Below are 23,566 nucleotides of genomic sequence, written 5' to 3'. Positions count from 1 at the left end.
TAGTGTAAGGGTGGTGTTTGAGACCGAAGAGCAATGCCAAACAGTATAACAGACTACAAGGATTAGTCATGCCTCATGCAATTTAAAAAAATAAACAATAAACCTCCAAAAAGGACGTCAAAGCTGCCTCATAGAAAGTGCATCCAGTAAGGACCCACATGAAAGGAATGCAGTGCATAGCTAAGTAATGTAAGCGCTCGACCTCTCATCTAAACAAATGCACCTGATAGAGTGGGATACCTTGGAATCAAGCCACATGGTCCTGACTCCCTTGGAAACTATTATGTCACCAACCAGTTTTTGAGGAAGAAGACAATCACTTCCATGGCAGCAAATTACAGTCTGACAGGAAGCAACTGTGGCATGAACTTGCAACAGTACAAATTACTGACTGATGGGAGATGGCAGCACAAAGATCCTATACACGACTGTTTCCAGCCCAGGGTGGGGTAACAGCAGAAAGGATTTGAAAGAACAAGGTTAGAGATCTGGGCATATATACTAGCATGGAGGAGATCATGTAGCTAGTGAAATAAAATCAATGAAAAAATGGTTAGATAATATTTGATGTCATCCATGCCGTTTGAAATCTTGAGCTCTGCAGCGAGGGTCTTGGGCATGGAAGGAGCGTACAATTGAGATTTGGCTGCACAGCTTACCACAATAGGATAATTTGCTTCGTTTATGAAGAATTTGTATGGCGTTTTCAGCAACATTATTTAGAAATGAGAGATTAAAAAAAAAAAAAAGAATACACAACAACAAAATAAAACTTTGATAGTTTTTTTATTTTAGTTCACCTTTTTGGTTGTGTTGCAATATACCTGGTCCTCTGAAGCTCAGTCTTAAGAGGAAATATTTTTTCAGATTTTTTCACACACTTATCATGCTAGGTTACACACAATCAAAACAAATATACAGATGTAGACAATATGACACTACATCAGCGTCAACCGGTATTTGGGAAAGGGCAAATCCCTGTGTATAACAACACTTGTGTATAGGCAGAGCTGGGGTTATACGTCCGAGAGAGTTATTAAGACAACAAAACTACAAGCTTGTAACAAAATAAAACAAATTTCATACGGTCTGTGGACTCTCTCACCTCTGGAAAAATATTTGTATTCCTAATATGGTGAGCCCTCACTCTTTGGAATAGTGTGAACACTTTATAAACGTACATGCCAACCTGGAACTATTTTCTGCAACATGTGTTGGTAAATAGCGGTCAGTGTAAACCAACAACACGTGATGGGAGATGGATAAAAAAAATAAAATTATATATATATATATTTATATATATACACACACACACACACAACCAAAATCATTTAAAACTTAACCTTTTCCCATTTGCTGAGCCCTTTTTGGCTATTTGGGATTGTTAATGTTTAGGCCTCCATAACGTTTTGCACACATAAGCTATCTGCACCAAATTTGTGTCTTTTTTTTTTTTTTTCAAACATCCGGGGGGATGCTACAGGTGCCCAGTGGTTTATGGATTCCCCTGGAGTATTTTTAAGAAGAAAAAAAAGGGGGGAGCTGGGAAGTGCTCCAGATAAATGCTAAAGTCACCATCTTTCCAGCTTTTAGAAACATGCAGAGTTGAATTTAATTTTTTTTTATAAATTGTGCCACAGTTTTAGCATTTTTCTCAGAGGTAGCCTATTTTCCCCATGTTTGTGTTCTAAACCTACTTTCAGTTTGTGGTGAAAGCCAGTGTGAAACCCATGGGTGATCCAGAAAAGCTATAAATATATGAATTCAGCAAGGGGTTGTGTGTGTCGATCCCTCAAGGTTTTCACTAGGAATGGTTGAGAAAAAAAAAAAAGTAGTACAGAAAATGAGTCGGAAAAACAGGCATTTGCGACAATATTTTCATCTATAACTTTTTGTCATAATGGCAGATTGACAAAAGCAATATACCATTATGTCCACAAGACCCTGTGGATTATAGGGATATATAGTGTTTGTGGGTTCTCCAAGAACCCAAGGTACCCAGAGCAAACAACTGAGCTGCATCGTACAATGGTTTTTCTGTGATGTAAAGTTCCGGAATATGCGGAGAGCCACCAACTTCCTTTCAACAGGCATTCCCGTAAGTCTCCTGATGAAAGTGGTACCTCACTTGTGTGAGTAGAACTAGTGCCCATGACAGGAAACAGTACAACACACAACATGAACGCAGTGCATTTTTCCACCGAAAACGGATCCTCTTTTTCCAATGTGGGTATCTCAAGATTTTAGATCATAGCTCAGCCAGCAGCTAGGGAAACCTAGCCAACCTGTACATTTTTTTTAACTAAACACCTAGGGAAATCCAGGATGGTGTGCCATGCGTGGAACCCATAAGGTTTTTTTTTGTTTTGTTTTTTTACCCCCAATTGCCCTGCAAACTTCAAACTTTACCTGAAATCACACATTTTCCTTATAAATATGTAATGGAGAGTTCTGGAAACCGAAGGCATCCACAAAATTCCACCATCCAGCATTGCCCCACCTATGTCCATAAACCTGCTGCTCCACTTGTGTGGCTTGGCCTAGTAACAGATCAAACCAAGGGCAATAGAAGCTCTTGTGTGGAGACTCCCGTTGACCTCTTTTGGATCTGTTCTCGTCACTGGCGCAATACCCAGCCACACAAGTGGATCAGAGTTTTTATCTGCACGTGTGGGGCAATGGTGGGTGGTAGGAATTTAGTGCCTTCCTGCGGATTCCAGAAGTTTCCATCACAGACATGTAGGGAAAATGATTGACTTCAGGCAAAGTTGGAGGTTTGCAAAGCATTGTGGGTAAGAAAATGGTGTGGGGTGCATATGAAGCACACTACCAAGGACACACCCAGAGTCTGCTTTTCAGACGTGTCTGGGCATGGTAGGTTTTTCAGGCTGACAGCCTACACAAGCCCAAAAAGGGCCGATGTTCAACATGGTAAGGACGACGATTTGGGAAGTTAGCCAAGCTCTACTGGCCCATATGTAAAATCAACAACCAAATGCCTCCTGCTTGACATTGGGATGAGCAGAAAGACCCATGAATCCTTCAGTTGGGGTGGGGGCATAACCATGGTGGAGGGAAGCCACCAGCGCTTTTCATTTTTTAATACCCTTCCATCTACTGGGCTGCCTCTACGCCTCCCCCCGGTAGGGGTGCAGGGAGGAAGACTTTACATTTGTGTGCTTAATTGGCTTTCTGCCCCCTGCTGGGGCACATCGGGGAGGGCTGAACTGTCCAAAATAATATGGGCAGGAACAAAAGCTCTTGCCCAAGGGGCCGCTCCTCCCTCCCTGGTGCCTAGTGTAATGGATCCCTGCTTGGGAAATCACACTCCTGCAGTGAACCCCTAAGCAGGGGTTCACTAAGGAAGCGTACCACTGGAAAGGGAAGAGAACTCTCCTTTCCAATGATACCTCTCCCGTCTGCCTAGGTGCTCAGAGGGCTGCGATTGCCTCCTACCAGCTGATCTGCTCATTTCACTTTTGTTTTCAGTTAAAGCCATGTGCGTCGTCGTTTCGATGAAAACAATAAACAACCTCAGGAGCTAGGGAAACTATTCCCCGGCTCCTGAGGATTTTTTTGGCAGAAGAAAATCCGTCTGGTGCCTGCGTATTAGGGATTTCCTGTGCTGTATGCGTGAACAGACAGGAGCCGCCCGACACACACAAGCAAATCGGCAGAGAGCTCCTGGGCGTCCGGCGCACACAAGTGCGTACGTTTTTAAACCAGTTTGAGAAATTCAGTTCAAATGTACAAAATTCAAGATCCCTAGTGCCGACTTAGTGTGAATGTATATATATATATATATAAACATCCAGCTTGGCATACTTTACGTACAGGAATGTAATCTTTCAAGTTTGGTTTCTTCCAGCTCAGCAACCTACTTGTCCTCAGTCACCTGTCAAATGAGACTCTCAAAACACAAAGCTTCCAACCAGCACTGACTTTCACAAGTTGCCGACATCCTTTGTAAGGTACCTGGGCTAAGCTTGAGGAAAAATACAAGCAAAAAAAAGGCACACACAGACTGTGCGAAAACAGAAAACCACGGAGCCCATCCAGCTTCACTTATTCTGTCCATAGGGACTACACACACTGCATGGTGTCTGGCTTACAATTCTATCTATGCTAACAAAAACACTGCCACTGTGATGGAGCACCAGAGCAGCAAGAGGTCCTGTACTTTTGGCTACATATTCAGACACATGAAGTCTGCTAGTCGTCACATTAAGTGTCACTCGTCTGCATCAAAGCCAGCTGAATAGTCACTGGTGGGTCTCTTAACAAGGGGGAAGAGAGAATGTATTGTTTTACCTTGGTATTTTGATGTCACCTGCCCTCACCTTGGTTTCTAAAACATTAAAGCACAGTTATGGCTTTGCAAAAAGTGGATCAGCAAATTGATTACTGGGAGTCACGTCACGCACTCCTCTAGTCATCCTCAATTATCAGCATTAAAGACTTTTCGTGCTACGAGAGGAAATACTAGCTCCTTAAAGTAGCAAACAGCGCAATCCACTGGGGGCAGCGCAGTATGCATTCATTTTTTAGAAAAAGACTCCGTGTAAAAGCCTAGCAGTCCAATATTAAACTCGGGAAGGAGAAAGGCAGGAAATAGGATGATTCGTCTGTACTACAACGGCTACAGACCAACCAGGACACCATCTCTATATTCATTTAGACAACATAGGAGCACAATACCCACGGCCAAGAGGAATCCAATTAGATCTTCTATCGCCATCTCCTTTCCAACACTCGCCCTCCAATTCCCTTACACCACAGATATCCTAAGAAGCAGACCACTGGAAGGGCTCAACGGTATGTGTATCAGTTTTTTCCAATTCACATTGCCTGTAATAAACCAAAGCCCTCCTTCAAGCAATGCAAGGAAGGGAAAAAAAGAAAAACAAGCATTTTCAATGCAACAGGTCTCGCATTTGTTCGAGTTAGAACCATTAGTGTTGTAAAGCAAAAGAAAGAAAAAAAAACGCAGCGCGACCGCGATATGTAAAATGCAGCGCGATCGCGTTGCGTGGAAAATACACAGATAAAGTAGTCCGAACTCCAGGCTGAAAACATCGAGCCTCGTATGTTTTTGGTACTTTACTGGTGCTGTGTAGGTGGGCTAAACACCGGAAAAGGCATGACGTATGTATGCCTTTCACAAATGAAAGCAAGCGGATTTTAAAAGGCAAGCCCATGAACCAATGTAAGTGACTGATGTGGCATGGGCGTGGTTTCAAGCCCAAACCGAGAGAACAGAAACTTTGTGCTCGCCCATTAAAAAGCGCAAACACACACAACAGATGGAGGAATGCCTGCAATGTGTATAACCACAGTCAACTGACTGGTAGCACTACAAACCACCTTTCTTTTGCCCATCATGCCACCTCAGTTTGGACACAGCCATATGCAAATCCATCTTAACCCTGCTCCAGTAGGAACAGTGTTGCCGAACTGCCAGGCCAGTGGTTGGACTTATTGCAAGCACCCTTCATACACTTTGCATGTTTAAAGATCGACACTAAGCAGGAAAAATTTAAACTATCACGTACTCTTAAAAATATGGCAATGAGTAATCATGGTGTAGAACAACCAATTGTAGTGCAAGGGGTCTTGCGTTTGCTCGAGTTGGAGCTATTAGTGTTGTATATTCCTAAATTGACTTTTCTTGCCACATAAATTAAAAAAGGACAGACAGTTGACATAGGCGTGTCTATTCAAAGTGATGTGGCCGCCAAGAGCATGAGTGCAAATGAGAGACACAAAAGGAAAGATCACTCACTGTCAAACATCGGCAAAAGTGCAATTATCCATGTAACAGGGTCGATGGTCAAGGCGGTAACAAAACTGCCCCAAAGAGGGACACACATAAAGCGTTTACCATTGATAAAGGATTTTTGAAAGGCAACCCCATGAACGAGTGATAGTGAATGGAGCGCGATGGGTGTGGTTAAAAGCCCAAAGAGATTGCAACACGTCAGAGCTCAACCTAATGAACAACGAAACCGGACAGTAAAACAAAGTTAGTAAACTGCAGTTTTTTTCTAAAAGAAAGCTCAAATCAAATAAAATGGCCAACAAAACTAAACATGGCAAAATAATTAAAAAAAAAAAAAAGTTACTTGTAGCTTTAAATAAATCCTTCGGTCAAGGGAAAAGAGGTCGGAAGGACATCTTCAATCCCCACAAAGTTCTTCAGATATTCTTGCTTGCACGCCTGGCATTTAAGCCCATCAGCAAGCAAGCGTACATATACTTTGAGTCAGTGGCTCTTAATCTCTTGACCTTTAGGGACCCTCAAGAATCACAACTGAGGCCACCAATTATCTGCTGCACTTGCATCACTCACTCAAATCAAGGATAGCATTTTATTTTTTCAATTTGATTTACAGAACATTTTTGAAATATTCAATTTAATGTTTTACTTTACGCACATACACTTTATTGCGCTATTATTTAATATTCTAAACAGTCGCCAGACCCAGGGTAAGAACCAGGCCTTTAATAAACTTCTACAAGACAGACTTTTGAGCATGTATCCACCTCTGCGAAGCTACGCTCAAGCACGCAAGACCAAATGCAAGAATGTATTGTGCTCCAATGACCTTAAGGCACTGCTTCCAGGGGAAACTTCCTGTAACCCACATTCCTACACTACACAGACTGTCACACTTTCACAGCTTTTAAATGCAAAATATGTGCTCCTTGACCCCGTGTTCCTATGGTTGACACTTCCAAATGACCTCCCCATACCGCTCCAGTGAAGGTTTTCCATCCGTTGTTACAAAGTGACAAGGTAAAGGCTGTATGAACACAGTTTAAGATCCAGCACCTGTGCGATAGGCACATTCCATTAACCTCTCCCAAACTTGTGGTGAGGAAATGACAATAAGCAACCTGTTCATACTTTATGAATACTTCACAGAGCACAAACCTAGTGAAGAGACAAACCTCCAGAACTCTTATGTTTTGGTGTTGTGGAGCCAATTCCATACCTCCTGCCAGTCTCCGAAATGGCGACACCCTGTGCATTCCCCTTATGTCTACTGTGCAGTCACGCCACACATCTGTGAACACTGTAGACCCTCACAAACCTCCAACCTGGCCCCCCATCATGGGGCCAATTCTGACATGTGTCCATCACTTGAGCAAGGACATTCTGTGAACCTCAGCTCTACACTGCCTGAGACACTCCGAGTAGCCTTTTCACCATGTACAGGACATGTTCTACTGTGAACAATCAAAGAACATGCCATATTGACATTCATTTCGATAGTTACTCCATACCCGTTTATGTGCTTTTACAGACAGGCTGGGTAGAGCAGGAAGCAACAATGAGGAAAGAGGGCAAGTATTTTATAGGGAAGAAGTGCACAAGGGAGACAGCAAAAAATAGGTCTTGCATTTGCTTGAGTTAGAGCTATTGACGCTATAAATGCGTAACTGGCCTTTTCTTGCCCCATAAATTGATCAACCCGGTCGCATAATTTGGTCCTCTCTGTTAAACAATTCCAGTGGTCCTGCACATACCCAAAGCACTTCCATTTACCTTCTTCCTCCAGCTACTGCAAAAAACGAAAAGATTGCCACTATTTATTATATTATTTTACCCCATCCCCCGCCAACCTAGTGTGGGGACCCAAACAGAAAAAGCACGCTGTGCTTACCGATTTGATGGTGGTCCCACTGTCCTAGGGCCACCACACTAAGTTATGGGCAAAAATGTTTTGTAAAAGCAATGCCCCATAATTTATGGGGCAAGTATCCGAGTGCAGCGACAATTGTAGTATGTGGCTGTAATGCTCAGAACAGCCTCTAGAGAACCCCACAATAAAAATATAATTTGTATGAAACATCATCATATAAGCATATAATTAGCCCCTAGAGGGCATAACCACATGAAAATAAAATGGCACAAGGTAATGTAGTGCAACCATATATTTAGCCCCTAGAGCAGTGGTTCCAAACCTTTTGACTTCTGTGGACCCCCACTTTATCTGTAACGGAGTCCAGGGACCCCCACTGAATTATTGGAATCCAGGGACCCCCCCCCAATGAGTCCTTACTGAAAGCTGGGGACCTAATCTGTTATTATTACTACATTTTTTAAGCAGTCATAGACCCCCTGAGGATGCTTCGCGGACCCCCAGGGGTCCCCGGACCACAGGTTGGGAACCACTGCCCTAGAGAGCTTAGTGCCTTACACATTTTCAGGCATAGGAGGCCTACTGCAATATTAAGGCCCTTAGGACACAAACTATTCCAAGCTATTCAAAACAAAAGTTCTAGCCATAAGAGAGCTTAAAAAGGGACTGAATGGCAGGAGGGGCTATTATTAGTTTGGGGTCCTCATAGATGACCTAAACAGAAAGTGTGTGGCATTCTGAACGTTTTGGGTGTGGTCCCACTGTCCTAGGACCTCCACAGGCTGAGTTATGGGCAAAATGTTTTGAAAATGAATGGTTGCAAAGCATTACGGGGTGACTTTTCTGAGAGCAGTGAATACTGTAGTATTGTTTCTCCCGATGTGTCGAGACACATTGCAGATTTCTGTGTTTGTTACGTAAAGCATTTATCAATTACATGTTTTTTTTCGGAAAGCGTTACGCTGTTACATACATACACCTATCGACCATGGAGCAAACTCAATTTGGATCACTTAGAGACACAACTAACAGCAAACACAGATCTTGATACAATTAATTCTGTGCCAAAACTGAGTGGCTACGGGAAGCTTTTGATATCCTAATACCACTCAGAAAAACTAAACACAACAAAAGAAAACCAACACCTTGGAGAAACACAGAACTTAAAAAGATAAAGCAACAAATCAGAAAGTTGCAGCGGACCTGGCCAGCGTAAACAATGTGACCAGCACTCCAATACCGCCGATGGAGTTTGTGCTGTTGGCGCTGTCGGAGCAAACGAAAGAAAAAAAAAGTTCATCCACACTGAAGTATATCAGCAATCGTGTAATTATCCATGTAACAGGGTCAGTCTACAAGGCAGTAACAAAACTGTCTCAAGGCGGGGCAAACAAAGCAATTACCAATGCATCAAGGGATTTTTGAAAGGCAAGCCCACAAACTAGTGAAAGTGATGGGCCGGGTTAAAAGCCCACGATACTAACAGGTCAAAGAACTTGTGCGCTTGACCTAAAAATTGATCCCTAGGCCATTTAAGTGGAGAGCTATTTTCTTGCTACATCCGAGCATTGACTCGCTAAACTTTTGCTAGAATATAACCATTTTGCATCTGACTATGTGGAATTTAAAAAAAGCAATGTTTCTCCTCTCAAAATAGACATTGAATAGAGCAGTCCATCAAACTTAAGAATGTGTACCTTCCCACGCTCGTTTCTAAAAGTTAATACAACCCACAAAAAGCTATTTTTGTACCAGAGACTACTTATGCAGAATTCACTTCCAAATTAAATATTATTTTTGTCCGATCTTTAAAAAAAAAAAAAAAAATAGGGAAATACCAAACCCCAGAATATTTCCAGCAGCTTTTCTGGAGTCATCAGACTCCAGAGGCTGCTCAACCACAGTGTAGTGTGGATTAGCAGTACAAACCTGTGCTAAACAATTACTCTTCTTAGACATCACTACAATTCTAAGCTGGCTTCCCAGTCTGGCTACCACTCGATTATCTTCTTGAACATAACATTCTAACTGTGCTCTTATTCATCTGCACATAAAGCCCCAAGAAGTTTACCCTGAAATGTAAAAATGGGCATGCTGTGCAAATATTAGTATTGAGTTTGCATTTATGCGATGTCAGTTCACTGAATTATGAATCGAAACATACTTGTATAAAGAGGCACAGGCATGTAAATATTAATGTTTCCAGCCACCGTTTTCTATAGAAGTACTGCGTTCAGAAACATCTGTAATATGGATTACATGTGCTACTGTGGGCTATCCCCACACTAGTGTTCTGTCTGCACATGTACACAGAGCTGCACAGCAATCATTGCACACACATGCTTTCAACCACAAGACGGAATGTAGGTAATGTATGTTAAGACTGAAAGACAAAAACAACCAATGAGGAAGAAACACCTTTTCATAAGAAGTACTTGCTGTGCGAGGATCAGATAAAAAGACAGAGTATTAGAGCTCACATTTAGAGTGGGGTTTCTGAGCATCCCAGCACACCACACTCACACATTCTGCCTAACAAGTCTGTTGTGTCATGTGTAACATGTGGGGCACACCAGAACACTACACTGTCAAATCCTGCTCTCCAAGTCTTTTGAGCCACATGTAACATTTGGGTTACACTTGAAAGGAAGAGAACAGGATGCCAAGACAATTCATGTGGATTTCCCATCTAGATGCTGCAGGTCCTTACTTTTGCCCTACAAGACTTCTATTTTTGTTTGTTGTGGGTACACTACCTGCTTTACACTTGATTTTACTGTTAGATGTGGGAGAAAAGTAGTATTACCTTAGAGCAAACCCCACACGCACCCCCAGTCCTCAGAGCCCAAGTTTAATGTGACTTTTGTCATCGTGAAAATGTTTGGCACGTGGCAATTTAGGCCCTGAAACAGGAACTGTGGAGAAAGTGGGTAGGATTAACCCTAGCAATTTTAACCACATTGGTTAGGGAGGAGCCAGGAGTCACCTGCATCCACTTGCTGGTGCATAAATGTGGCGCCTCCAAGTACCCACTACAGTACACTTTTTGGATTGGCAGAAGAATCAAAGAAGACTTAACCAGCTGTCTGTGACCAAGAGAAAGAAATAGTCTCCAAGGGTCAGACGGCTGACCTACTGTGTGACTATAGGCAAACAGCAGCAAGAGGCATTTTCCTGGAACTACCCAGCTGACTAAACCAGGTGTGTTTCTAAGTGCCTCCTGTGAGGACTTTGGGGCTTTAGCAGAGTACTTCTATTGCAGATTAGGACTTAAAAGACAAATTAAGAATGTTAGAATCTTTGGGACAAACGAGGTTGGTGTATTTGATCCACACCCCATTGCGGTCAAGCCTGAAATTTAGCCCGGGTCCTTGTCTACTGCGACCATGGACAATTCTTGGCAATAAGCACTTTTTGGTGCCCTTTCTAACAATTTGTAAAATCCATATCCCTGGTTCCCCTCATTAGATTTTTTCATTTTATTTATTAATGTTTACTGTATTGTTTTCTTATTTGGTATTCTGACTTTATTAATGTTTCGGTACTGCATAAATACTTTACACATCAGCCTAAAATAGGCCTGTCTGGGCTGTGCCATAGCTACCAAGTGGTTAAGCACAAGTTAATTTAGAGAATTGGAAGGTTCACCATGACGAGGGTTGTGATTTCTCCTTGAAGTGGGCAGTCACCCACCACAAATAATAGCCCAGTGTCTTACAAGGATGTACTTAGTCACCCTTTGGTAGAGGAATGACTTGATAGACGGGAGCCCAGTTTCATACTGGGGGTTATATAAAGTCCTCCTGTAAGGGTGCTCTGTCATTCCAGTAGAGGAGCTGTGTGTGGTAGATGCAAGCATCCACTGATAAGAGAAACCACTGAGGCAGAGGGAAAACCTCTTGTAAAGGGGGGTGGGAAGAGAGAAATACTGGTACTGGGTTCTACATACTGCTCTGATAATAGATCTCTATAAGAGCAAGCTATGTCTGGGAAGAGGGTTTCTGCAGCAGAGGAACACCCTACTAAAGGGTTTGATGTGGCCAAGTGGGTACGCTCTACTACTGGATTTCTCCTTTGAAGCAGAATTCTTGTTAGGGGGTTCTACCTACCTCTCCCTGATAGAGGGTTTTTCTGTGTCAGAGTGAGGTTCCCTCTCAAGATAAGTTTATGTAGAGATGTTGTCTGTGAATCAGTGGGCAATTTCTACGCATAAGACCTTTTGTGCCTGAAATAATTCTCTAGTGAGGGGTTTCTGTGTGGGAGCAAGGAAGACCTCTCTGGTAAGGGTTATTAGATAGAGGAGACATCAGTGAGAGGGGCCACTATCTGGTAAAGAAGTTCCCAGTGGAGCTCTCTTTGGTAAGGCAATTTTCCTTCGCAACTGAACTCAGTTAAAGGGGTTCTTGGTGGCAGCAAACCCTCTCTGGTAAGAGGGTTTCCTATGAGATGGCCTGAGGCGGGGTGTAGGTTTCTCTGCAGCTGTATGGTTGTCTAGCTCTATGTGGCAGAATGATGCTTTGCCTGAAAAAGAGGCTGTATGCGACAGAAAATTCTGGTATGAGGTATTTGCCTCATATAGATCTTGGTGAGAGGAAGCAAAATCTAAGAGAGAGTTTCTATACCAGAAGGGTGCCCTCTCTGGTGAGATGATTTTCCTTGACAACAGAACAATCTCTTGTAAGGAGTTTCTCTTGTAGAGGGGTGAACAGTGGTTAATGAACACTCTCAGGTAAGGGGTCCTGTGGGAGGGAAACTTTCTCTCACAAAGACGTTCTCTGTAGCAGCGTACACATCTCTCTCTTTGGTTCTATGTTGCAGACTGGAGCTCTGTCTGGTAAAGGGGATTCCATGTGACTGCAAACTCTCTGAAAAGGGAGTTTTCTGTTGGAGTTCTCTGTAACAGCTGCCCAATAATAAGGGCACCCTGCCTTTTAAAGGAGGCCTCTGGCACAGATCACTCCTGTAGGGGATTTCTCATCTCAGAATTTCTCGTCTCAGATTCAGTGCAGAAAAGGACAGCGTTTCAGTAATGAAGTTTTTCTGTGGCAGGGATGTTCTCTCTGATAAAAGTTCTCCGTCCATCTCTGATAGTACATCCTCTCACTGCCATCTTCTCTATCCGGTAACTGGATTCCTTCGGAAGGATGGATCTCTCTCTGCTAAGGTACTTCTCCTTGACAAGTGAAGTCTCTCCCGCTCTAGTAAAGGGGTTCTTGATCTCCCTGGCAGAGGAACAATCTCTGCTATAGATTCTCTGTAAGTCACAACATTCTGATAAGGAGGTTATGTGCGTGGGGCTGTTTCACTGTTAAGTAATATCGCTATCGTACAGTGTAGTTCTCTGTAGCAGTGTTTTCTCTAGTTCTACATGGCAGAACTCTGTCTAGTAAATGGCTGTGCTGTGGTAGAGGGGAAAATCTTTCTGGTAAATCGTGGGCAGGGGACTGTCATTGCAGTGGAACTCTTTAGAAAGAGGGTTTTCAAGTATCTCAATGGTGGAGGTTTTCTGTATCAATAAAACTCCGCATGGCAAGAGAAGGTCTCTGCCTCTAATAAAGGGGTTCTTCGTGGTAGACTGGATGCTCTCTCTGCTAAAGGGTTATCAGCAGCAAAGAGGAGCTCTCGCTGGCAAGGGACTCTGCCTTTCGGTTAGACGTTCTCTGCAGTAGCTGACATTTATCCGGTACGAGGAAGATCAGGTCTCCCGCAGAGGGTTTTATGCAGCAGAATATCTGGTAACGGAGTTCTATGCAGAAGAGGAACTCCCACTCTACGTTACATGACATGTACAAAGTATACTATGAATGTAGTGCCTTAACACTCGAAAACAACTAACAGTAACTACACAGATGTAAAGCCTAGATCAAATGATACAGTAGTCTAGTTTAAGACCCTTTTTTTTTTTTAAACAAACATTGATTCCCAATGGAAAGATGTGGAATTGAGTTCCAGTTTAGTCACAGACATACAGAAGGTATGCTTTACCATCCTTACATTTATTAAACTTATTTCCCCAACTAAGTGAACTATAAGGAGTTCAAAACTGCATTGGATACGACCCACCCGTACTTAATGCCATGAACTCAGGGCACCTTTGCACAATGGTTAAGGTTTTAATTCCAAGGTATTATCGAGTCGTACTAGCATCCAAAACGAGCCCTGACGTGCAAACTTGACTTACTTAGCAGGAGTGAGTTTAACACCCCCTCCCTGACTCCAACTGATTTGTGCGACCTGATGGAGGGAGAAGCAAGAGGGATTTTAACTGGAGTTGTCTCTCTACTAAGGAGTACTATTGGGGCAGAGGCGTTATGACTGCCTCCCGCACATAAAGGTTTTCTACGGGAGAACTGAGATGTCTCGGCCTTTCCCATGTTTGTTAGTGGAGTTCTGGCTACGGTGGGGGGATGGGAATGTCCGTTTCGGAGCTTAGGTCTCTGATAAAGGAGGAGTGGGTCCGTCTTCACTAAACTGAATTATTTCTCCATAAAGAAGTGGGCTTGCTCTCTCGGATGCCGCCATGAAAGGTTGTGGGGGGGCGTTTGGTTTTGCCTCCCGGATTTGACAGTGGGGGGACGCTGAAGGAGGCGGCTGCAGGGATCTCCCAGTGGCTCCGCCCCCTGTCCCACTTTCCCCGGCCCCCCTACCTCCACGGATGATCTCCCACTCCCCAAAAACGGATGGTCCTACGCTCCATCCTAGGGACTCCCTGCTCAGGGTGCAAAAGAGCCGGGATGGTCCCGGGCGGGAGAGGATGCAGAAGGATTGCAAACCAAGGAAACAGCGGCCTTACCTGGGCTGTGCGAGCTACGGCAGCGGCGCTTCCTGTTCGTCGAGCCCCACCCCCCGCGCCTGACGTCATCGCGTAATGCCACGCCTTCAACGTCACCACAACATGGAGGGTCATTTACAGCTGATGTCAGTTAGGCTTCACAACAAGGCGTGGGACCGCCTACAGCGACTGACGTTCCATCGCCTCTGGTGTCTGCACAACACAGCGAAGCACCGCCTCCTAAGATCAACCTCAGTTCACTTGAGACCTCTTTCTCACACGCGGGAGCTTGTCCCCCAGCCCCTCACGTTGTAGCCACGCCTCTACACCTTCCGACACAACAAGGAAATTCTCCGTATCCAATGAAGACGTCGGTGGTAAAGAAGAGACGAGTGTGTTGTGCTATCGCAGCGCAGGTCTGTCATCGAGTACATCCTTAATGAGATGCATCAGTAAATATCAAAAAGACATTGAACAACGCGCCACGTTTGTCCCAGTGCACTGTGTCTTCATGTATATTATTACATTTGATCATGTATGTGTATGTTTTAACAATACTGTACTGCTTTAATCACAAGACTAAATATATACGCACTGCAAAAAGTCAGAAGTTAACATTTTTCTTTGAATTTGCATAAGACATTATTTATGGTTTAGTAAGTGGTTATCAGATTCCCCGGGGTGCTGTGCAGACATCTGGATGAAGCAGCGATGATTGTAAAGGGTGGCCGAATGCTACATGTAAGGCTCAAAAAGGCGAGATTACTACTGAACTGCAACTGGCCCAAGTCTGGCCAACTCGCATCACTCGATGTAACCAGAAACACGTTTTTTTCTGTGCTAGGCTTTCTTGTGCCAACCGACTCCTATATGGTGTTCTAGTATTTTTTTAAAATATTTTATTACGTTTTCAAGAGCATCAAATGAGCATGGACAAATCTAACAAAAAATTGCCAATAGGTGTACAGCGCCCAAAGTGCAAGAAAGAATAAACAGGATAAAAGTACCCCCACCCTTCCCCAAGAAACCTACAGACACTCAGGTGGTCATTCTGACCCTGGCGGTCTTTGACCGCCAGGGCGGAGGACCGCGGGAGCACCGCCGACAGGCCGGCGGTGCTCCAATGGGGATTCCGACCGCGGCGGTAAAGCCGCGGTCGGACCGGCACCACTGGCGGGGTCCCGCCAGTGTACCGCCGCCCCATTGAATCCTCCGCGGCGGCGCAGCTTGCTGCACCGCCGCGGGGATTCCGACCCCCCCTACCGCCATCCAGATCCCGGCGGTCGGACCGCCGGGATCCGGATGGCGGTAGGGGGGGTCGCGGGGCCCCTGGGGGCCCCTGCAGTGCCCATGCCACTGGCATGGGCATTGCAGGGGCCCCCGTAAGAGGGCCCCTACATGTATTTCACTGTCTGCTGCGCAGACAGTGAAATACGCGACGGGTGCAACGGCACCCGTCGCACAGCTTCCACTCCGCCGGCTCGATTCCGAGCCGGCTTCATCGTGGAAGCCTCTTTCCCGCTGGGCTGGCGGGCGGTCTGAAGGCGACCGCCCGCCAGCCCAGCGGGAAAGTCAGAATTACCGCCGCGGTCTTTCGACCGCGGAACGGTAATCTGACGGCGGGACTTTGGCGGGCGGCCTCCGCCGCCCGCCAAGGTCAGAATGAGGGCCTCAGTCTCCAAGTCAAGTATAATTCCAAGCGTTTTCCAAGTCCACCCTCGTGCCATGAATCCAGAGTTACCTCCCTGCCCGCCTACTTCAATGGAGCGCAGTAATCTATATGTATATCTATCTGCCTATATATCTTCCATGTCCCCAGGTCTTCCACCCATCTATATGTATATCAATATCTTCCATGTCCCCCAGGTCTTCCACCCACCAGTTACTCAACCGAAGAAGGGTGTCAGGCATATTATCGTTGATGTCTATAGGTCATGGACATCGCCCCCTACCTATCTCCTCTATCAGTAGTCTGCCTTCTAATGGGGTGTAGTCTGGAATCCCCTCCTTGGGAGACCCTCTGCTCTCCATGCATGGCGCACCCTTGCATATTGCACTGCGACTTACTAAGGGAATACTCCCTTTGAAGTGAGGAACAGGGCATAATATCCTCGCCTTCCATCACGTCTCTTATTTTGGAAATTCCAATGCAGTTCCAGGCCTCAAAACCTGTCAGTTTTCTGATTCCCTTAATCAGTGGCCATCCCACAGTGGAGTCTCTCATCACGAGAATTACAACGTCCTGCAATTCCAAAGGTACTGTTTGCGGGTCTTCCCGACACCGTAGCTGGCCAGCGATGCCGTGGGTGGCCTGAACTGTTGGTTTTGTTGATCACGACACTGTGATAGCCCCAGGTGGAACTATCGACTTCAAGGAACTGTATTTGTAAGTAATTATTGCAGCATTCATATTTTTATTACTGTATGTTGGATTTTTATCGTATTTGGTCTTGTTTTATACAGATAAATGTTGACTATTTTTCTATAACTGGTGTGGTGTCATTTTGTAGCATTTTCACTTTGTTACTGTGTGTTATGTGCAAATGCTTTACACATTGCTTCTGAGATAAGCCTGACTGCTCGTGCCAAGCTACCAAGGGGGTGAGAAGGGGTCATCAGAGCGGGTATCACCCTTACCCTGACTAGAGTGAGGGTCCCTACTTGGACAGGATGCAAACAGACTGCCCACAAGAGACTCTATTTCGAACAAGCACCCACTCCCTATATCGAGAGCCAAACCAAAATCTCTCCTGTGTGCCTTCCAAAAAGGGCCAGTGAATTGCATCAAATGCCTTCTCGTCATCAAGAGCCATGGAGACGTGTGACTCTGCGCATTTCAGAATTTCATTCAACCAGTTGTGCATGTGCCATAAATTGTAACACATTGGTCGCCCTGGCATAAGTTGGTTTGGTCCTTATGTATCAGAGGAGTGATGACCCGTTGGAGATGTGTAGCCAATACCGTGGCTAATATTTTCACCTCCACATTCAAGAGTGAAATCAGTCTAGAGAAGGCACAGAGCTCTTTAGGTCTTCTTTCCTTGTGAATAATAGCTATGACGGTCTTTCTCAAGTCAGGGGAAGGGTCCCCTGCTGCGGGCCTCTAGAAACATATTCAGGACATGTGGGGCCAGAAGCCTGCCATAAGGTTTGAGCCCATTGGGGCCTGGGACGTTACCAGAGTTCAGCTTCCAAGTTGCGGCCTGTGTCTTTTCCAGGATAATTTCACTCTCTAAGTCCTCCCAGGCCTCTGCATCTAAGACATGGACTGGTACCCCCTGCAAATACCTCTTAATCAAGGAGGCATCCTTCAGTGGCCCACCCCTGTAGAGGTCTTTGTAATAGTGAGCAAAGGCCTCTGGCATCTCCACGTCCGAAGATAACTCAGGTCCCCTCAGGGTCCACTGTCTCAGGCACCCACCTCATTTCAACCTCTTTTCGACCCAGCCAGGCCAGGAGCTTCCCAGCCTTGTCCCCCGTTTCATATAGTCTATGTTGGGTCTTTACACCTTCCTGTGCTAAATCTGGTATTCAGTCCATACCAGGTCCAGGTTCCTAAGAGCCAGGTGGTCAGGCTCCTGACCAAAAGCACCCTCAAGTGCCAGTAGGTGGTGTTCCAGCCTCTCCAGGACTGTCGTCACCTTTTTCTTTTTTCAGGTGATCAGGTTCTGAGCGCTGTTCCTGAGTATTGTTTTGTACAACTCCTAAAGCACCACTTTAGACTTGACAGAGTCAACCATTTCTTTGAAATGGAAGTCTGCGACTACCTGGATCCCAAAGCCACTTCCCTGTCTTGTAAATCCCAGGCATTTAATTTCTAACTCCTCACCCCATCTCCCCGACTACCCAGTTGCACCACCAGTAGAGAGTGGTCAGACAGCCCTCGTGCCAGATAATCAGCCAGAAGGACGGTCTCCACCTCCATTGCTGGGGCAAAGATGTATTCCAGCCTTGAAAATACCTTATGAGCCCCAGAAAAATAGGAGTATTTACTGTCTCCTGGGTGGGCACGTCACCAAAGGTCAGATAAGTTGAGGGACTTGGCAATAAGAGGAAGAGGGGTAGGGAGTCTGGGCATCTCAGGATGTGGAGTGGGAAGTCCATTTCCAGTAAAATCTCTCCTAGTCTTTCCAATAGGGGTGCCTGGAGCATGAGCGGGGCATAGGCACTGATAAGCACAACTTCCTGTCTCCCCCAGAACCCATTCAGTCCCACAAATCTTCCGTATGGATCCAACCATTTTCATGTGATCCAGAAGGGTGGGGTCTGGTGGACCAGGAGTGCCACTCCCTTAGAACCTGAAGTGAATCCCACATGGGCTGAGATCTATTGTAAACACCAGAAGACAAGGGTTGTCCTATGACACTGCCCTAAAGGGGCTACCTCCTATAAGGACTGCATTTAGAATAAGGACACAGCCATATTGGAATATGATTGGAAGAAGAAAAATACTTTGCAAATTATGTGCAATACTAAAGATTGTTTGTGTGATTGATTGTTTAACATGTGTTTGTTATATAATTGTACGATATAACAATATTAGGCTGCTTGATATAAACATGGATGGTACAGACAGCATACAAGACTATGGATTCCGTACTTTCTAAAGTAGTTTTGCAAGGAACGTGTTAAAAGGAATTTTTATTTCTAGCCTCAGAGTAATTAGTATAATCTGGTTTGGCAATCAATTTTTGATTATTGGTCCCCACATTATATTAGGACATAAAATTCCCAACCTCTTCCTGTATCTCTGAGCTCCATCCAAGGCACAGAAATATGGGAGGCTGAGTGGGGCATAATAACTGGAACTAGGATGAGTTAGACTAAGAGTAATGAAGATTGCGGAGAAGTAATCAGCCCATTATCGCTATATCTCTCACCCTCGTCTTTACGACATGAGATATGCCAAAACCATGAAGGTCCTTGATGTCAAGAAGTCACACACCGTATAATTCAACACCCATACTATTTAATGCATAAAAGGTGAATGGAAAAATCCCAAAACAACATAGTTATAAGTGATTGAGATTCACAAAATGGCACACTTATCATGTTGCATAATGCAAAACATCAGATCCAAAGCTTTCATTCACATTACCGAAGCTCTGAATATGATAATTTCTAATAAATGTGTGGTTTGATCTGTAGTGGCTTAATTATAGAGTGGAATGAAATTTCCAACAGAAGAAGAGTATGATCTGATAGACCAGAATGCAGGACGTATTGAGATTGATAACACAGAGTTTCAGAAATCAAAAAGAAATCTATACGCGAAGAGCTTTTAAATCGGGAAGAGATGCAGGTATATTCCCTTACATCGGGGGAGTCTCTCCTCCAAGGGTCACATAATGCCAGAACCTTAACATAATCTCTAAATATCTTGGCTACTTTAGGTTTATACTGTCTCTTACCTTTTACTGTAGAATCTATAGCTGGGTCCTGAAGAAAATTGAAATCCCCCCCAATAATAATTTTCCCTGTGAACTGGAGAAGGGAGTGAAACAAGTCTACATATGGGGCCGGATCATCCGTCAGAAGGGCATAGAAGCTAACAAAAATAAATCTCTCCCTTGCGATAGTACACTGAACCCAACACCAATGCCCTTCAGGGTCGGAAAGAAAATCCAGCGGTTGTGCATTCAGGGTTTTAGCTAAAAAAAACTGCCACCCCTCTATGAGCCGCTGAGGCTGCTGCAAGAACTTTAAAATCAGCCATTCTTTTAAACATTTGAAAACCCGGAGCTTTATGAAATGGAATATGGGTTTCTTGAAGAAATATAACTGAGGGATTGAGATCAATTACCCTCTTTTCGATAGCAGACTTCTTCCTACGATTGTTTAATCCATTAATATTCCAGGACAGGAATCTTAATGGCAAAACTACTTGTGTCATTTGATTAAATTTTGGACTCGTGTGCCTGTAGTCTCACTAAATCTGTGGACAAAACTCCTAATCAATTGTGACAATCCTATACAATGACAAAAATAAATCTTAATATGCATACCCCCCCCTCTTTTTAGTGGCCCACACCTGGAGCCATCCCGCCTGGACGACCCGGGGCCACATCCCGCCCCCACCCTTTTCCCCACTTCTTTCCTTACAAGGTGCCTTGTCATAGCACCCTAGGCTAGAGGCTGAAGGGAGAAATTTAGAGTAGTCTGTCCCTACGCTGCGGGGGAAAAAAAAAGGAAAACCCCCACAAACCCGTACACCCAAAGAAAAGGGGTGGGGGGGGGGAAACAAAAAAAAAAAAAAAGGAGGTCAGTGCCTCTACTATGAGACTGACATTTCTAATATTCAATAGATACTTATAGTCTGTCTCGTGTTCTTCCCCCGCTCCCCCCCTCTTGTGCCGGCTGTTCGGAGTTTTGAATTGTATACAATATTGATTTAGCAGCATCAACCGTATGAATGAAGTTCGAATGGCCCTTAAAAAACACTTTAAGCTTTGATTGTTGCACGAGGCCTGCCTGCGCCCCTGCTTTTTGGAAAGCTGGAATCATTTCTTTTAGCTCTCTCCTTCGATGTGCTGCCACTACTGACATATCTGAAAAAATCTTGAATGAGTAATCTCCGGGAATCTGAAAAGTTTTAGTTCTGATTGCTTTCTGGAAAATCAGTTCCTTGATACGAAAGTCCCCAAAGTTCACTAATATATTTAGAGGATACTTAGGGCCTCATTATGACCCTGGCGGGCGGCGGACGCCGCCCACCAGGATGCCGCCCTCCATAATACCGCTCCGTGGTCAGAAGACCGCGGAGGGTATTATGAGTTTTTCCCTGGGCTGGCGGCCGGTCTCCAAAAGACCGCCCGCCAGCCCAGGGAAAAACTCCCTTCCCACGAGGATGCCGGCTCGTAATCGAGCCGGCGGAGTGGGAAGGTGCGATGGGTGCTACTGCACCCGTCGCGTATTTCACTGTCTGCTACGCAGACAGTGAAATACTAGCGGGGCCCTCTTACGGGGGCCCCTGCAGTGCCCATGCCATTGGCATGGGCACTGCAGGGGCCCCCAGGGGCCCCACGACAATCCCTACCGCCATCCTGTTCCTGGCGGGCGAGCCGCCAGGAACAGGATGGCGGTAGGGATTGTCAGAATCCCCTCGGCGGCGCAGCGAGCTGCGCCGCCTTGGAGGATTCTTACGGGCAGTGGAAAACCGGTGGGAGACCGCCGGTTTTCCCGTTCTGACCGCGGCCAAAGCGCCGCGGTCAGAATGCCCAAGGGAGCACCGCCGGCCTGTCGGCGGTGCTCCCGCCCCCGTTGGCCCTGGCGGTTCTCTACCGCCAGGGTCATAATGAGGCCCTTAGAGTTGGATGGTTGGACTGCAGGGACCCGATGGGCTCTCATGATTGTTAGATCCGAATACTTATCCTCTGACACTGCTAAAACATGACTTTTTATCAGATCTGTCACCAACTCCATAACCGTCTGACCGTTTTCGCGCCCTTCTGGGACTCCCGTAAAACGCAAATTAGATCTACGTGATCGATTTTCAGCATCGTCCAGACGAATTTGTAGATCTAGCAGGTCAGCTTGGCATCTTGCCAAAGAGGGTTCCACCGTCACCCGAGTATCCTCCAGAGCAGAGACTCGTTGTTCAATACCTGTAACTCGTGAGTTGAGCTGCTGAATGTTGCTGCAGATCAGGTTCAGTTGAGATTCCGTTCTCTGATTCGCATCATCCTGGGAGACTTTTAATGCTTTCAACTCACTTAGAATCTGCAGAAGTAGGTTGTCAGCAGGAACACCGGTGTCTGACCTAACTATTGTTCGTTGTACAGAGGCTTCCCTTAACCCCTTGGGCCCGGCTGAATCAATAGGAGGAGCATTAGAGAAGGAAGTGTAGGTAGAAGCTTCAGTTACTGCATCGGGCCTTGTTTTGTTGATCAATTCTTGTATAGATAGTGAAGTCGAGTCGACCGGCTGTACAGGGGAAGTGTGGGTAATGCTGAATGCTAGATGATCCTCCTTACGGTTCCTTCCACTTTCAAACAAAGGAAAAAGAGGTCTGGAAGCAGATCCAGTGTTCACTGTTGGATCAACAGCTTTCTCAGAACCGCTGCCGACGATCGGCTGAGTCAGTAATGATGAGCCCTTAATTAACCCTGAACTAGAGTCCAGATCTGATGGGAGGGCCCCTGAATCTTCAGACGGACAATCCAGACTGGTGCTGGATGAATTAGCTTCTAAGGGTAGAGGGCTGATAGGGAGTGGTGTAGGCAAACTAAAGACTGACTCCATAGCTGAAACTGAAGGAGGGGGGGCTGAGCCCAGAGCCTTGTACAGGTGGTTATCCAGCCTCGGCGTCCCTAGCAACCTCCTTCCTGCCCCGATGCTTCCGGCTGCAATTGCTGGGTTTCGGGACGGCTTTCCCTCTCTTTTTCCTTTTCGAGCCGGCGTCCCTGACGGCTCTAAATAACTTTCTGCATTCCTCCGGCAGCCGCCAGCCTGGCTACAGCTTCCTCATTCCTTTTCAGCCGCGGTGCAGTGCAGCGCGTCTAAGCTCAGCGCGCGCTCCCTCCGGCCGCCTCTGCCTTCAGCCGCAGAGCATGACGGGTGCTCTGCCGCCGTCACAGGAGACATGACAAGACGAAGCACCCAAGTTAGGCAAATAGTTTGAAATCTGATGAGTGGGAACCATGACCAACATGGCCAATAATGAACTACTAAAATTAACTATTTCCTCTTCTTATGAGCCTTCAGAAGCATTTTCAGAATGAATGGGAATGAAAGGAACACATATAAGAATGCCGTTGGCCATTTGAACAGAAGTGCATCCACTCCACATGTGTCTAACTCAGGAAGCCTGAGCAAAATCTGGAAAGCAGGGAATTGGTCTTGGATGCAAAAAATATCCAGATAAGAGGTACCACATCTGTTACAAACCTTCTGGAAGACTTTTTTGAATAAAGACATATGACATAGAAAGCATCCACCTCAGCCTGTCCAGGCCAGACCATCTACTCAGAACTTCTGCAGCCTCATTTAGAAACTTCAAGTAAGTGCTACCCTGATGGTTTATGTAGGCAATAGTCACAGTATTGTCCGACCCCATCAGAACATTCCTTTGATGAAGATAATTTTGAAAATGATGCAAAGTTTTGAGGTCAGCTGTTGGTTCTCTCCAATTCATAGACTTGTTTGTCTC

General features: G+C 45.4%; 1 protein-coding gene across 3 annotated transcripts in view; it reads right to left on the bottom strand.

The window, feature by feature from the left end:
- The window catches only part of CSNK1E (casein kinase 1 epsilon), a 210,819-nt gene extending 196,188 nt beyond the window's left edge, over nucleotides 1–14,631 (bottom strand). The window contains exon 1 of one of the 3 annotated variants that reach the window (XM_069231327.1): nucleotides 14,440–14,631. In XM_069231327.1, coding sequence (XP_069087428.1) covers nucleotides 14,440–14,553 — 114 coding nt within the window. In that variant the 5' untranslated portion in view covers nucleotides 14,554–14,631. Of the gene's footprint in view, nucleotides 1–14,293; nucleotides 14,408–14,439 lie in introns of those variants that run through there. The other 2 variants (XM_069231329.1, XM_069231328.1) reach the window with 2 other exon arrangements.
- Nucleotides 14,632–23,566: the final 8,935 nt, after the last annotated feature.

The sequence above is a fragment of the Pleurodeles waltl genome, chromosome 4_2 (genome assembly GCF_031143425.1).
Source record: "Pleurodeles waltl isolate 20211129_DDA chromosome 4_2, aPleWal1.hap1.20221129, whole genome shotgun sequence".
NCBI classification, from domain to species: Eukaryota; Metazoa; Chordata; class Amphibia; order Caudata; family Salamandridae; genus Pleurodeles; species Pleurodeles waltl.
Note: the sequence above shows the minus strand (reverse complement) of the source record. Positions and strands in the feature narration are given on the sequence as shown.